The sequence below is a fragment of the Nansenia antarctica genome, assembly GCF_963989245.1.
Source record: "Nansenia antarctica genome assembly, chromosome: 5".
In the NCBI taxonomy this organism is placed as follows: domain Eukaryota; kingdom Metazoa; phylum Chordata; class Actinopteri; order Argentiniformes; family Microstomatidae; genus Nansenia; species Nansenia antarctica.
Window position 1 is genome coordinate 1,041,193 of NC_137690.1, and position 17,590 is coordinate 1,058,782.

General features: G+C 48.1%; 1 protein-coding gene across 1 annotated transcript; it reads left to right on the forward strand.

Moving 5' to 3' along the window:
- Positions 1–1,368: 1,368 nt before the first annotated feature.
- On the forward strand, positions 1,369–16,665 carry LOC308159130 (barH-like 1 homeobox protein; the record flags this gene model as incomplete). The annotated part of the gene is made up of 3 exons (XM_080532883.1): positions 1,369–1,615; positions 7,050–7,263; positions 16,425–16,665. 3 exons carry the CDS (start codon positions 1,369–1,371, stop codon positions 16,663–16,665), a joined length of 702 nt encoding a protein of 233 aa, XP_080389009.1.
- Positions 16,666–17,590: the final 925 nt, after the last annotated feature.

Genomic DNA, 17,590 nt, shown 5'->3' on the forward strand with positions numbered 1-17,590 from the left:
ACCTGTCTGCACGAGGCCGTCCTACCTGTCACCTGTCTGCACGAGGCCGTCCTACCTGTCACCTGTCTGCAGGAGGCCGTCCTACCTGTCACCTGTCTGCAGGAGGCTGTCCTACCTGTCACCTGCCTGTACGAGGCCGTCCTACCTGTCACCTGCCTGTACGAGGCCGTCCTACCTGTCACCTGTCTGTACGAGGCCGTCCTACCTGTCACCTGTCTGTACGAGGCCGTCCTACCTGTCACCTGTCTGCACGAGGGACACCGGGTCTGCACGCGCGGGACTGTCCGCGGTGCTGAAATGAGCCCGCGCGCACCTGGCCGGTGGAGGATGACGACTTGTGCTGCTTCAGAACAGTGAAACGCCGCCGGGGACGTGAGGAGATATTAAAATATGAATTCGACATATAAAAGTCGTGAAATTGATATCTGAATATAATATAAAGGTAAGGCTCGTTTTCTCAAGTGGAGGAGGAGGGGAGGAGGAGGAGGGAGGAGGAGGAGGAGGGGGGGAGGAGGAGGAGGGGGGGAGGAGGAGGAGGAGGAGAGGAGGAGGAGGAGGAGGAGGAGGGGGGAGGAGGAGGAGGGGGGGAGGAGGAGGAGGAGGAGAGGAGGAGGAGGAGGGGAGGAGGAGAGGAGGAGGAGGAGGGGGGGAGGAGGAGGAGAGGAGGAGGAGGAGGAGGAGGGGGGAAGGAGGAGGAGGAGGAGGAGGAGAGGAGGAGGAGGGAGGAGGAGGGGGGGGAGGAGGAGGAGGGGGGGAGGAGGAGGAGGGGGGAGGAGGAGAGGAAGAGGAGAGGAGGAGGAGGAGGGGAGGAGGGAGGGGAGGAGAGGAGGAGGAGGAGGAGGAGGAGGAGGAGGGGGGGGAGGAGGGAGGAGGAGGGGGGGAGGAGGAGGAGGAGGAGGGGAGGAGGAGGAGGAGGAGGAGGAGAGGAGGAGGGGAGGAGAGGAGGAGGAGGAGGAGGAGGAGGAGGAGGAGGGAGGAGGAGGAGGGAGGAGGAGGAGGGGAGGAGGAGGAGGAGGAGGAGGAGGAGGAGAGGAGGAGGAGGAGGAGGAGGAGGGGGAGGAGGAGGAGAGGAGGAGGGGGGGAGGAGGAGGAGGAGGAGGAGGAGGGGGGGAGGAGGAGGAGGAGGAGGGGGAGGAGGAGGAGGAGGGGGAGGGAGGGGGAGGGAGGAGAGGAGGAGGAGGGGGAGGAGGAGGAGGAGGAGGAGGAGGAGGAGAGGGAGGAGGGAGGGGAGGAGGAGGGGAGGAGGGAGAGGAGGGAGGAGGAGGAGAGGGGAGGGGAGGAGGGAGGAGGAGAGAGAGGGGAGTAGGTACATCACCGGCCACTTCATTACACCTGTTCAACTGCTCGCTGACGCAGATATCTAACTGCATGGAGGTGCAGCGGGGCTCCGCGGGGCAGAGCTTCGGGATCGACTCCCTGCTGTCTCCCCCCCCGGCCCGCCTCCCCCCGGCCTCCCCGCGCCTGGCCTCCTCCTCCTCCTCCTCCTCCTCCTCGTTCCTGATCAGAGACATCCTCGCGGCCCCGTGTTTAAACAACAACGGCCGAGCGGAGGAGCGCGAGACGTTCAAGCTGTCAGAAGACCACAGCAGCTGCTCCTCGGACAACGAGTACAAGGGTAAGAGTTATTACTAATAATAGAGCTAATAATAATAATAATAATAATAATAATAATAATAATAATAATAATAATGATAATAATAATAATGATAATAATAATAATAATAATGATAGTAATAATAATGATAATAATAATACTAATAATAATAATAATGATAGTAATAATAATAACAATAATAATTATAATAACATTATTATTAATAATAATAATGATAGTAATACTACTACTACTACTACTACTACTACTTCTACTACTACTAATAATAATAATATCGTAATTATACACACATTATAAATGATTAACATTATTATTAATAATGATAGTAATACTACCTACTACTACTCATAATAATAATGATAATAATAATATCGTAATTATACACTGTATAAATTGACTGGCTATGCGTTATTAGCTTAATTGTTTTAATAGAATCGTCGCATTCTGAATACATTTAATGTCTCATGAATCATGACTGCGGGAATATTGGACAGGGCGCCACAGTAATGAAGCACAATAACCTACCGTACATCTTTATTCATACGAGAGTATCATATTGAATGAGAAGGTAGTGTTTATTCATTCGAGAGTATCATATTGAATGAGAAGGTAGTGTTTATTCATTCGAGAGTATCATATTGAATGAGAAGGTAGTGTTTCGGGGATCCGTTGGGTATTTATTTGTTTCCAAAATCATGACGCATTTTGGTACCTTGAGGGGAAACAACTACTGTGATTAAGAAGCTTTAACACGTCCGAACACGAACGAACAACGGTTAAAGAATATAGGAGCCCTCAGATTGAGGGGGGATGAGGGGGAGATGAGGTGAAATAAAAACAGTCAAAATTATCTTATTATCATAAGTCATGAATGTGAAACAAATATTATTTGCAATATGACAACCCATGTGTACATAAGGTTCAGAGATAGGAAATGTTAGAATAGGTATAGCATAGCATAGAGTACAGCACAGTGTTTTATTGTATAGTATAGTATAGTGCAGTGGTTCCCAACCTTTTTTGTCTTGTGTACCCCTTGAGCTGTTTTGCCATGCCAGAAGTACCCCCTCACTCATGCGTGTTGATTATTTCCAAAAATGTTCAATTAAACACTAACTTGCAAATATAACATTTATTATACGACAGTTAGTTCCGACCAAGTCATTTGATTGGACAAGAGGCATTCCATGAGTGCCGATATACAGTATAACAGCACTGGGACTTTTAACTATATGTATCTGTATCTGTCCACCGCACATGTGTTCTATTACAGTTTTTTCCAATTGCTAACACAATAAAATGACATGCATAGCACAATTATTTAAACTGACACACACAGAGAGCAAAACCTCTTCTCAAGTCTCCAAAACTCTAAACACATTTTCTGCTTTACACACATTTTGCTATTCAAAATGGCACTTTTTAAATGCACTAAACACGGTTCTCTGCCTAAGACACAACAATCTGACATAAAGTCACATGTTTGCCATTTCAAAACACTGCCATTCAAAATTAGACTACATGAGCTAATTGGCCAATACATGTGCCACCTGGCCAAACACCTCAATGTTTAATTCATTCATCACACACACACACACACACACTGCCTCGAGACAGCCAGCGAACGTCTGTGTGAAGCAGTAGCTGCTCATGCTCTGACCCGCTGCCATAACAAAGAGTTTGAAACAGTCTGTGGTTCATTGGCCGGGACTGAATGAAGTTAATCACCTTAACTGCGTTATCCATAACTGCACTTAACTCGGGGCTCATCATTTTGCTGGCGAGTGCCTCCCGGTGAATAATACAGTGCATCCACTTAATTTGGGGGTTCACCTTCATCACACGCCCAAGCAGCCCACGCACCTTACCCGTCATTGCTGCCGCTCCATCGATACAGATGTGACTGCAGGATTTCCACTCCAGATCGTTGTCTTTGAAGAAGCTGTCAATAATAAAAAACATTCCCTCGCCAGTTGTCTTTCCTGGCAGCGTCTTGCAAAACAAGATATGCTCATTTATGTCCGACTCTTCTTTATAACGCACAAAAGCCAGCAGCTGAGCCTCCCCACTAACGTCGGTCATTTCATCTCATTGCAAAGCGAACTGACCTGCTTGCTTCATTTGATCCACCACTTGTCCGACAATATTTATGGACATATCATCAATCTGACGGGAGACGGTATTGTTTGATAATGGTACCAACTTGAGCGCGTCAGTTGCTTTCTTGTCCAGCATAGTTTTAGCCAAAATCATAGCGGCAGGCAAAATCAGATCTTCGGCGATTGAATGTGTTTTTTTTGTTACTTAGCCACCAGTAATGAAACAGCATAGGACGCCTCCAGTGCTTTGCTTGACACACTTGCCGCTTTCTTCAGTGTAGCCTGACTTGACTTGAACTCTGACAGTTTTCGCTTGAAAAAGTCGTCAGTTTTACCAACAGTTGCTAGGTGTTTGGTGCTCTGGTGTCGCTGTAAATGGGATGGCTTCATTGAATTATTAGCCAGGACTTCGCCGCAGAAAAAGCACTGTGGCTGTGGTGGATCAGCCGATGTACATGTAAATCCCCCAAAACATATGTTTCCAAATAATAGCGGGGTCCTTTTTTTTTTTTTTTCTCTGATCTAACCGTCTGATCTGCCTCTGATCTGACCGTTACTGTAGCTGGTCGTTTTAGCCATCTGTCCATCTTTGCGGTATACTGACCGGCCTAGCTGACTTGCGTGCGAAAATGATCGTGAACATGATTTAAATGTGACGTGACTACCACTTGTGTTACAGTCCTCACCTGTCGGGGAGGAACTTAAGTTGCAGCGTACCATTTTAACAACAGGTTTATGAAACGACTATATTTAATTATTTTTTTGGAAAGGGAAATAAATTATAATTCCAAATCTTGCCACGTACCCCCTGCAATCCCCTCACGTACCCCTAGGGGTCCGCGTACCCCCGGTTGGGAACCACTGGTGGATAGTGGATATAGTGTATATAGCCTTTATTTATGTAAAACAGCTCTTTTCTCTTTTTTGTTTTACCCTTGGCTCTCTTGTTTTTAGTCTTTTTTCCAAGCACCAGGGGAGCCCCCCCTCCTAAATGTCATTGTATGGTACCTACTGTATAAATGACAATAAAGACCATTCATTCATTCATTCATTCATTCATTCATTCATTCATTATCTGTGTATTGAATGTCTGCCTGTGTCCTTGTGCGGCCCCTCTTGGCCAGGTCCCTCTTGGAAAAGAGATTCCTTATCTCAACGAGGTCACCTGGTTAAATAAAGGTTTAACACAAATAAATAAAAATCCCTTATGTCGTTTTATCAATGAACGTGGTAAAAAATGATTTTGCGCTAATTGTCCTCTGCATTTGACCCTAAGTATGTAAGAGCAGGGTTGCCATGGTAGCCCGGGGACCGACTCCAGTCCTGAGGTGCCTTGGTCAAGAGCAATGACAGCAGTGTCTGACACCTAACATCCATAACATGCTGTTGTTTTAGGACTATAATAAGTATCTTTATGCTTTAATAATAATCAAAAGGGTACACAGTTGGTCTCCCACCCTCTAGGCGCTGTCATCAGCACAAATTGTCTCCATATGATCAAATCCACCATCCCCCCTGATTTTGTTTTACAACTTAAGTAGTGAATATCGGCTACGCACTCAATTGCATTGTTCACTATCAACACATCATTTGAGTGAGAACGATACATTTATTAATGTCCATTGTGGGTTCAGAGACGCTCGTTAGCATCCGTAATGACCATACATAAACAGTAGCCAACAACAACAACAACGATAATAATAATAATTATTATTATTATTACTACTAGGCTGCTACTACTATTACTATTATTATTATTATTATTATTATTAATAAGAATATTATTATTATTATTATTAACAATAATAATAATAATAATAATAATATTCTGATTAATATTATTAATATTATGTACAGTTAATTGATCTGCGTGTATTTCATTAGGTGTTTAACGCATGTTATTGTTATTGTTGTAAACACCAGTGTAGGCCTGTTTCAGTCATGTGTTTCCTTCCATATGATCAGGGAAGGTGAGCAGCTGAAACATGAAGGCTGTTCTTCATGTTGATCAACTCAACATCTGTTTAGAAAAAAAACTAAATCCATCCCCCCAAAATGTAAACGCTCTTCCTTTATACGCTAGAGCCTTTTGCTGGTTCTCTGTCTGTATGACTGGTTCTCTGTCTGTATGACTGGTTCTCTGTCTGTATGACTGGTTCTCTGTCTGCAGGACTGGTTCTCTGTCTGCAGGACTGGTTGGGGTTAGGGTTAGGGTTAGGTCCTCTGGTAGTCTGTCTTTAGGCCGGGGTTAGGGTTAGGGTTAGGGTTAGGTCCTCTGGTAGTCTGGCTTTAGGCCGGGGTTAGGGTTAGGGTTAGGGTTAGGTCCTCTGGTAGTCTGGCTTTAGGCCGGGGTTAGGGTTAGGGTTAGGGTTAGGTCCTCTGGTAGTCTGGCTTTAGGCCGGGGTTAGAGTTAGGGTTAGGGTTAGGTCCTCTGGTAGTCTGGCTTTAGGGTTAGGGTTAGGGTTAGGGTTAGGGTTAGGGTTAGGTCCTCTGGTAGTCTGGCTTTAGGCCGGGGTTAGAGTTAGGGTTAGGGTTAGGTCCTCTGGTAGTCTGGCTTTAGGGTTAGGGTTAGGGTTAGGGTTAGGTCCTCTGGTAGTCTGGCTTTAGGGTTAGGGTTAGGGTTAGGTCCTCTGGTAGTCTGGCTTTAGGCCGGGGTTAGAGTTAGGGTTAGGGTTAGGTCCTCTGGTAGTCTGGCTTTAGGGTTAGGGTTAGGGTTAGGGCTAGGTCCTCTGGTAGTCTGGCTTTAGGTCGGAGGTCTCAAGCAGTTTATCCGCGGTCCCACCATGTCGGCTCTCCGTCCCTTGTGGATCAGTTAACCAGATTATTGTTCTAGGTCAGCCCACGGGAACCTCAGCTTTCCCGCTTGGTATGTGCAGCGAACGTGGACGCAACTTCTGTCAACATTCCAGATCTCTCTCCTAAAACACGAGAATTACAACCTAGTGTCTGAAGTCCAGATCACACACTCACTCTTCTTCCTTTCCCTCTCTCTCTCTCTGTCTCTCTCTCTCTCTCTCTCTCTCTCTGTCTCTCTCTCTCTGTCTCTCTGTCTCTCTGTCTCTCTCTGTCTCTCTGTCTCTCTGTCTCTCTCTGTCTCTGTCTCTCTCTCTCTGTCTCTCTGTCTCTCTGTCTCTCTGTCTCTGTCTCTCTGTCTCTCTCCCTCCCTCTCTCCCTCTCCCTCTCTGTCTCTCTCCCTCCCTCTCTCCCTCTCCCTCTCCCTCTCCCCCTCTCCCCCTCCCTCCCTCTCTCCCCCCCCCTCTCCCCCTCTCTCCCCCTCTCCCCCTCCCTCCCTCTCTCTCTCCCCCCCCCCCCCCCTCTCTCTCTCTCTCTCCCAGGGAGGGACCAACGGGACATGTCTTGCAGGGACCGCCCCTCCTCCCGGTGTAAGAAGCAGCGTAAGGCGCGCACCGCCTTCTCCGACCTGCAGCTGGCGGGCCTGGAGCGCAGCTTCCTGCAGCAGAAGTACCTGAGCGTGCAGGACCGCATGGAGCTGGCCGCCACGCTGCACCTCAGCCACACGCAGGTCAAGACCTGGTACCAGAACCGCAGGTGTGCAGGGTCGACGCCCACCTCACTACACACCCACCTCACTACACACTACACACTACACACCCACCTCACTACACACTACACACCCACCTCACTACACACTACACACCCACCTCACTACACACTACACACTACACACCCACCTCACTACACACTACACACTACACACTACACACCCACCTCACTACACACTACACACTACACCCTACACACACTACACACTACACACTACACACTACACACTACACACCCACCTCACTACACACTACACACTACACACTACACACCCACCTCACTACACACTATACACTACACACCCTCCTCACTACACACTACACACTACACACTACACACTACTCACTACACACCCACCTCACTACACACTACACACTACACACTACACACCCACCTCACTACACACTACACACTACACACCCACCTCACTACACACTACACACTACACACTACACACCCACCTCACTACACACTACACACCCACCTCACTACACAGACCTCCAGACCTCTCTGTCTCCCCCCCCAGACCAGTATCGTTGTGGAGAAATTATGCACAACACATTTACACATGAATAATAAATGACTGCATGCTGTATCAATAATTCAGCTGCCTTGCTGTAATTACACAATTGCTATAAATATTAATTATTTAACCATTAAATAGGTGTCAGCTGTGAGACAATTTGAAAAAACGTGTCGGCCTGTGTGTCCATGTGAGTGTTTATTTGATAAACAGTAATAAACAATAATAAGGATGTTGGGGGTTGCTCATTTAACAACCTCTAAATGTGTTTACAAATGTGTGTAAATTGTGGAATTCGACACATGGTTGTCGTGGTGTAAATGTTTATTTATCGGTGTTTTAATCCGAACTTGCTCCATGCATTTGCAAAAGACCTTTAGCTAGCATATCAGCCCAATCGAGCTCTCAGGTCTTCTGCTAGCATATCAGCCCAATAGAGCTCTCAGGTCTTCTGCTAGCATATCAGCCCAATAGAGCTCGTGTAACGATGGTCAAACAGCCAAACTTCTTTCAATCAATTCTTTTATTTGGCCTGCAGAGAAGACATATAAAACACAATTCTTCTCTGTTCTGCAACTCTTGTGAATCCATGAAGATGGCGGCCATGTTCTAGTACCACCGTAAGTACGGCAACAAGAGAAGGACAAAAGAACGCGCAGACCTGCAGTACACCCAAACTCCAATGGGGGGCTCCAACAACAACCAGGGCTGCTCAAGCACGGCGAAACTCATCTACATTCACCACAACTAAACATACATTCCCAACTCTGTTACACCCACCTCCCCTGAATTTCGCCAACCTTGAGCAGCAACTATACATTTAAATACTACTTTTTACTTTTTACACTATTACATAGGGCCGCCAAAGGACAGGACAGCCAACTTGAAAAGTATCCTATAAGGATGAAGTGGAAAGAGAGGTAAACTACCTCTCCAACCAACTACTGGCGGTAGGATGCGTTCTACACCCCACAAGACCCTTTTTTCACTGTGTATTACTAGCCTTCAAGAGGCCACAACCTCTTATGAAACAATCAGAATAACGAACAAACCTATATGTCATAGGATGTCAGTGTGCACAGTGTATACATGCACTGAACTGAGCTTCGGCTTATCTAACTGTGGGAAGCCTGGAACACTGACCTGCAAACAGCTCGAATGTTTGACTTAGTGTCTTGGATAATGTCTTGTCCTGACATAGTATAAATCAATCTGTCAACTGGTTTGATAAGGCGACCAAACTTGGACTTGACCTGTGTGACTGTACTAGGATGTTCACACTGTGTGACAGAAGCTAAAGTGTCAGTACACTGTGTGTCACTAGCATCATCTGTCTGATTTGTGTTACCAGAAACATCAGTACAATCATCAGCGCTAACCACAAATCTAGAATCAGAGTTAATGGACTGATCTACCATTTGCTCCTCAGCCATCTGCTCGGGAACCCTCTGAGGGGCAAACGAGACTGAAGACACTACAGTGTTAGTAGCCTCTGTCCGTGAGTGGTCAGGGAATGGTAACTGGGTGACCCACTCCAGGGTTCTTCCCTTGGGATCCTTGGGCTCTGGAACAGTCAAGGGAACATCCCTCTCCCGAACAGCTCTTCCCCCATACTCCATGTCTTCAACCTCCCCTCCCTCACTCCCAGGACAGGAATCCACTCTCTCCGACTCGAACGCGGTTCCTCTACTCACTTCCCCAGGCAAGGAATCCTGTTCCACTTCCGACACGGACATGTCACTTGGCTCATTTGATGTATGAACAGCAGACAGGGATGAAACTGGGTCAGAGATCACACTCGTATCATACACCGGCAGAAAGTTCACCAACAACAATAGATTACGGTGGACTACCTTCTCTCGTCCAGTGACAGTGTCTTGTATCCTATATGTGTGAGTCTCAGAGTTCCTATCCACCACAGTGTATACAGTAGACTCCCAACGATCAGCCACCTTTCTCTTTCCTCTCTCTCTCTTGTTCGCCAACAGCACACGGTCTCCGACGTCAATGGTGGGCCCTTTTACTCGTCTGTTGTAGAGCTCTGTGTGACGGTGCTGTTCTTTTATGACATGTTCCTGGGCTATGACCATAGCTTCTCTCAGATCCTTCGTGAGAGACATCACATACTTGTCGTAGCTGACCACAGCTGGATCATTCAGGACTGTCCGGAAGAGTATATCGACAGGGAGACGAGGAGTACGCCCAAACATCAGATAGAAAGGTGCATAGCCAGTTGACTCATGCGCTGTGCTATTGTACATGAACGTCAGAGTTTGCAAACGCCTCGGCCAGTTGATTTTTGCCTCTGGTTCAAGCGCTCGGATCATGTTACCGAGAGTTCTATTGAAACGTTCCACACTACCGTTACCCATCGGGTGATACGGGGTTGTGTGCGACTTTCTGACACCGGAGACTCTGAGCAGCTCACTCACTAGTTGACTCTCGAAGCTAGCTCCCTGGTCGCTGTGGATACGTTCTGGGAACCCAAAGACGCAGAAGAACTTGTCCCATAGAACTCTCGCCACCTGTTTGGCTGACTGATCTTTGCAGGGGAATGCCTGGGCCATTCTTGTAAAATGGTCAGTAACAACTAACACATCAACTGACTTGTTCCTTGAGTCCTCCGCTGACCAGAAATCAATGCAAACCAGCTGAAGTGGCCTGGTTGATGTGATACTCTGCAAAGGCGCCCTCGCAGCAGGTTCAACAGTCTTACTGACAATACACCGCTGGCAGTTACGGACGTAGTCTCTTACGTCTCTGTCGAGGTTGAGCCAGAAGAACCTCTGTCTGGCCAAGCCAAGACTCCTGAACTGACCTTGATGGCCAGCATGGTCATGAACACCTCTCAGAACTTCAACTTTCTTAGACTCAGGAACCACATACTGGCGGCGTTTTGACTTCACGACTTGATCCCTCGAGACTCTGTAGAGTATCCCATTGCTCACAACAAGTTTCTCCCAGTGCTTCAGGTACCTCATGACTGTGACTGATTCCTTATCTCTCTCTCTCCTGGAGGGTCTCCGATGTCTCTCCACATAGTACAAGACTCGAGAGAGAGTCCTGTCTCTGAGCTGTTCATCCCGGAGTTCCTTCTCACTGTAAGCAGGAAGTGAGTCCTGACCACCTGGGACTAACTGAGGCAAATGGTGCAAGACTGCTACAGCGCGCGTTCTTGCTCCGACCTCCCACAGATCGTCATATGACTGTAGAACAACAGACACTTCATCCATCTCCATAGACTGAGCGTGGACATGCAGAGGTGATGGGACACTTTGAGCGTAACTCTCTGCCTGGCGTGGAGTGTCACCACTATCATTGGACGACCGGAAGGCGTCCTGTACAGAAGCACTCGACACATCCTGGACTTCGGAGAGGAGATTCTTGTAGGGCTCTTCAAGTAATCTGTGACTGACTCTCTGCTTGACGAAAGGCACACGACTCAAGGCATCAGCGACAACATTCTGTGGGCCTGGCACGTACTTGATGTCGAAGTTATAGCTCGCTAACTTAGCCACCCATCGTTGCTCGCAGCAGTCCAGCTTGGGCTTCGTCATGATATGAGTCAATGGATTATTGTCCGTCCAAACAGTGAAATCATGCCCCTTCAACCAATGGCTAAACTTGTCACAGACACTCCACTTCAAGGCTAGGAATTCCAACCGATGGGCTGGATAGTTTCTCTGAGACTGAGAGAGGGACTTGCTGGCGAATGCGATTGGCCTCGCTCGGTCTTCACCCTCTTGGATCTGCGACAGGACAGCACCGATGCCATCAAGGGACGCGTCCGTTGACAGCATGAAGGGACGGCTGAAATCAGGGTGAGCCAGGACAGCCGTCTCAACCAGCGCCGTTTTCAGCTTCTGGAAAGCCTGCTCCGTTTCGGGGGTCCAGTCAGTAACCTTCAACTTCCTGCTTTGTGACCTTTGTTTGGACTGTTTCACCTTCCCTTTTCTCTTCTGGCCCGTCAACAGAGAGAAGAGAGGCTTTGCAATAGCGGAGAAGCTAGGCACAAAGTGCTGGTAATAATTGATCATCCCCAAGAAAGATCTGATTCGTTTCTGTGAGGGGGTTACACCGTCCGCTTCCATCAGGTCAGCACTTGTCATCTTTGCGATGCTCTCAACTTTGCTGGGATCAGTCAACACACCGTTGTCATTAATTATGTGGCCGAGGAATTTGACGGATTTCCGGAGAAAAAAACACTTCTTGGGGGCCAATTTCAGGTTATGACCACGCAGTCTACTGAACACCATCTCCAAGCGTTCCAGAGCTGTCCTCTCATCAGGGGCGTACACCAATAAATCATCCAGATAAACCAGTAAGCTCAGATAGTTCTGGTCTCCGAAAATGCTAGTCATCATACGCATGAAGCTCCCAGGACTATTACAGAGGCCCTGCGGGAGGCGATTATACTCATACAAGCCCATAGGTGTTGTAAAGGCAGAGTACTTTCTGTCATCCTCGTGTAGTGGCATGTTATAAAACCCTGAGGTTAGATCCATAGTACTAAACAAGGAGTTACCTCCAAGTGCAGCTAAGCAGTCGGCCTGGTGAGGGAGAGGGTGAGCATCCTTCAGGGTCCTCTTGTTCAGCCAGCGAAAGTCTGTACAGATACGGAGATCTCCGTTCTTTTTCCATACAAGAACCAACGGAGATGCATATTCACTGGTTGACTTCCTGATTATATCTTTCTCCTCCATCTCACTCAGTACTTGGCGCAACTTCTGATACTGACTGGGGGGCACTCGTCTGAATGGGAGCCGGAATGGCCTGTGATCTGAGAGGTGAATGCGATGTATGAAGCCCTTTGCCTCTCCACAATCCAGGTGATGGCGTGAGAAGATGTCCTTGTAGCGCACAACCAGGTCAGCCATCTTGCTTCTACACTGTTCAGACACGTCACAGGAGTGTATGTCGAGCCCACTCAATCCCATGTACTTCAGTTCCTCATCAACAGTGCGGGCCGCATTTTCACTGGACGGGGTTACTTGACAGCAACTGAGTAGTGGGACCTCAGCAGGTCCGGTCTCATCCATGTCCTCGAGCGCAATGCAGGAGAAGACGTCGGCCAATTTAGCATTGCGTCTTACCAAGACGGGCCTGTCGGACGAGTTGATCAGCTTCAATGGAACCCATCCGTCTCCCCACAAAGGAGTAACAACTCTGGCCACCAGAACCCCTCTTGGAGCTGAGCGACACGATGTGGGCTCTGTCATCACAGCGCTACCAGGAGACACAATAGTGGACTTGGGTAGCTTGCCCCACATCAGGTACTCCCGACCAGGCTCAAGACACACGGCTGAGTTGCACCTGACTGTGCCTATCTTGTCAGGTATGACGTCACCTCGCCAACGGTTCAGACCAGCGAGCATCGAGAGAAACTGTTCAGATTCTGGATCGCCAGCAGGACAGGGCGTAGACACAGCCTTCCAGTAGCCATCACATTGCTTATACTGCCGGAGGATATATTTAATAACATTGGTGCCTAGTATCAACTCATCATGCTGGCCTTCAACTACCAGAGTGGGAACCATAATCCTACAGCCATACACCTCCATTTCCACATTGAAAGCTGACTCAGGCTTGACACGGCGACCACCACAGCCAACAAGCACCACATTTGAACTGAACTGGTTATGCTCTGTAGCAACTCCAACCTCTCTAAGCTTTCCCTCTGCCGTCTTACTCATTGTACAAGCCATAGACCCACTGTCTAGCATAGCATTTAGAGTCACTGTATTACCAACTGTCACAGGTGTGTAGAAAAGGCTGTCACTACCACTAATTGTATGCGTATTCTGATAAACAATATCTTCAGAGTTATCACTTGAGCTTTTGAGAGCTATATACACTGTCTCAGCACTAGATTCGTCCTCACAATGGGAGTTTACTTGGCGACCTATACTTTCTCCCTCTGAATACAGGCCACCTAGTTTCCCTGAGGCTGAGGTGCTCGGGACGACCTGGTGGGACACTCAACTTTTGTGTGACCTGGGGCTAAACAGACAAAGCACAGCCTCTCTGACATGCAGTGTGAGATGGTAGTGTGTCTACTGTCATCACAGACTCGGCAGGCCTTCTCACGGGCGCCACCCTGGTATCTTCCGCCACGAGGAGCACTGTCACGCTGCTGCACTTTCCCCATCATCTGCTCCAGCCTCTCCATAATGCGAGCAAGAATCCTGTCTTCAGATTGCTGAGTGTTCTGGGCCACAGCAGTCGCGGAGGAGTGGTACGGAAGCTGGCCTAAAGCATGGTCCTGGGAAGGAATGAGGGTAGAAGGCGGACACTGTGTGTGGTACACTGGACTATGGGCAGGAGCAGGGGGGTACTGGGTGGAACACTGCTCAGACACAGACTGAATCGAAGGCTCTGGATGAGACTGCACAGTGTGGAGGGCGGTGGCATGGCTCTTCAATGGCACAGAACTACCGGTCCTGCCAGAGGCTCTCAGCTCTCTCTGATAATTATCAATCTTCAACTGTATGTCTCGTGAGCTCCACTCCTCAATAGCCTTGCATTCCAGAATACGGGATAGTCCAGAGTCCGGGCAATGCCTGACAAACATCCGTGCTACCTCTTCACCCACGTTCTCCATCCTCCTACCTTGTCTGCGAAGGCCCTCACCAGCTACATCAGCTGCTTTGTTGATCCTCAACCAGTAGTCTACAGGGTTCTCATTGGGTCTGGGTAGAGTGGCATAGAAATCTGACAACGGGAGGCATGATGACACATCACTGAAGTACTTGAGAAGGATATCATAGATGAGATCAGGGTTCTGCTTCACATCAAGTGTCTGATCGCTTCGCAAACCAACCCTCACAACATCCTTTGCCTTACCCATCAGCCTTGCCAGTATCTCCTCAGCCTGTTCATGCATTGGACATTTCTGCTTTCTCAGATAAGCTTTAGACATGTCAATCCAGTCCTGGACTGAACACTTATCAGAACTATCACCTCGGAACATTGGTGGTTCCCTGTCTGATGTTACATTCACAGTAACGCACGGAACCTCCTGTCTAACAACATTAGGATCAGTTACAGGATCTGGAGGCGATGTGCAGTTGAGGTGTGCACTGCTCATACTACTTGAGTGAACTACACCAGCTGAAATTAACTTGGTTACAATGGACTCGCCAATCTGAGCACCTAGCTGACCCATCATGTCTGAAAGGTGATGAAGAGCTTCAGTGTCATTAACACTGGGTGTGGATGTGGGAGGAGCCTCCCCTGTAAACTGTCCGACAGCAGCACAACCTGGGTCCTGACCTGACCCTATGCCTCTACCACTGTCAGTAAACAACTGGGAACACCCCACCTCCCTACTATTCAACCCATCGATGACAGCACTGTCTGCTCTGCTCTGACATGCCCCCCATGCACCCCTCCCCATAGGCAACACTGGGCTGGCAAAAATCTCATCATTAAAACCTGGCCTCTGAGCCATAGTGGTACAGACTTGCGTTGTGTAATATTACTGAATGAAAAAATAATAATAATGATAATGTTCAAAAAAAAATATAGAGTTACAGCAGGACATAAAAACCAAAACAATCAAAGCACTTTTTAAACTGATGTAATCACAGACCTCAGACTGAATGACCATTTACTATAATACTCTGACCACACTTGATCTATCACACTAAGACCTGGCATCCACGCAGCATCCACGGAGATCGGCGTTCAGCTGATCTTGAGATCCGGGTCACGGCACCAGTGTAACGATGGTCAAACAGCCAAACTTCTTTCAATCAATTCTTTTATTTGGCCTGCAGAGAAGACATATAAAACACAATTCTTCTCTGTTCTGCAACTCTTGTGAATCCATGAAGATGGCGGCCATGTTCTAGTACCACCGTAAGTACGGCAACAAGAGAAGGACAAAAGAACGCGCAGACCTGCAGTACACCCAAACTCCAATGGGGGGCTCCAACAACAACCAGGGCTGCTCAAGCACGGCGAAACTCATCTACATTCACCACAACTAAACATACATTCCCAACTCTGTTACACTCGCATGTCTTCTGCTAGCATACCAGCCCAATAGAGCTCTCAGGTCTTCTGCTAGCATATCAGCCCAATAGAGCTCTCAGGTCTTCTGCTAGCATATCAGCCCAATAGAGCTCTCAGGTCTTTTGCTAGCATATCAGCCCAATAGAGCTCTCAGGTCTTCTGCTAGCATATCAGCCCAATAGAGCTCTCAGGTCTTCTGCTAGCATATCAGCCCAATAGAGCTCGCATGTCTTCTGCTAGCATATTAGCCCAATAGAGCTCTCAGGTCTTCTGACGCTGGTTTTCTCTGTGTACCACATGTACAAAAGAAGAGGTTTGGTGAGGCTGCATTCTCATTTAATGCTCCAGATTGTGTCTCACTGCCAGTTTACATTAGGGATGCAACCTCAGCACACATGTTCAAGTCAAGACTAAAAACCCATCTTTTTAACATTACATTTAAATGACTAAATAATTAAATGATGATTATATAATGTTTGGAGCACTTTGAGCTGCAACGTTTGTAGGAAAGGTCCTATAGAAATAATGGTTATTATTATTATTCTTATTCTTACTCTTATTATTATTTAGCGGGTGTTTAACCTGAACTTCCTCCGTGTGTTTTCAGGACCAAGTGGAAGCGGCAGACGGCGGTGGGTCTGGAGCTGCTGGCCGAGGCGGGGGGCTACTCCGCCCTGCAGAGGATGTTCCCGTCGCCGTACTGTTCTACCCCCAGAGCCTGGACCCCCCCGGCCCCCCCCGGCCCGGGCCTGTATCTGTACCGGGGGGCCTCCGTGCCCCCGCCCGTCCCGCGGGTCCTCCTCCACGGCTCTCTGTCCGGGGGGCTGGCCCGCGCCCTGCCCCGGTGAAAGAACGGACACGCGCACGGGGTGAAAGGACACGCGCCTTGCCCCGGTGAAAGAACGGACACGCGCACAGTCCCGGTGGAAGGACACGAGCACCGGGGTGAAAGGACACGAGCACGGGGTGAAACGATGAATTGAGAATCAAGGACCCCAATTGAAATAAGCCAGTGGCTTTCTTGGGTTTTTATCCTGTTAGTTGACCTTGTATGTAATATGTACTTTCATGTACCTACTTCTGCAAATCTTCTAATAAAGTTTTCAATCAATCAATCAAAAAGGACACGAGCACCGGCGCGAGAGGACGGACTCGCGGACAGACTAACGGCTCAACTGATCAAACAGCAAATAACTTCCAACGGACTTTAAAGTGACTATTTTGTCTGAAAGGCAGTTTCAGCATCTATGTATTTATATGTGTTGCGATTAAACATGTTTTTATTACAGAACAGGATTTAAGTTACGCTGTTGTCGACCTCTCCCTGGCAGCCCCGTTTATAAAACCAACAACGAGAGAATAATGACAGTGTGTCTGTTACGGTACATGTGAGAAAACTACGGTTGGGTTAGGTGCTACGTCGACTTGGTACATGCTGGCATGTCTAACCCTAACCCTAACCTTAACCTTAACCCTAACCCTAATCCTATCCCTAACCCTAACCCTAACCGTAGCACCTAACCCTAACCCTAACCCTAACCGTAGCACCTAACCCTATCCCTAACCCTAACCATAACCCTAATCCTATCCCTAACCCTAACCCTAACCGTAGCACCTAACCCTAACCCTAACCCTAACCCTAATCCTATCCCTAACCCTAACCCTAACCGTAGCACCTAACCCTAACCCTAACCCTAATCCTATCCCTAACCCTAACCTTAACCCTAACCCTAACCCTAACCCTAACCGTAGCACCTAACCCTAACCTAACCC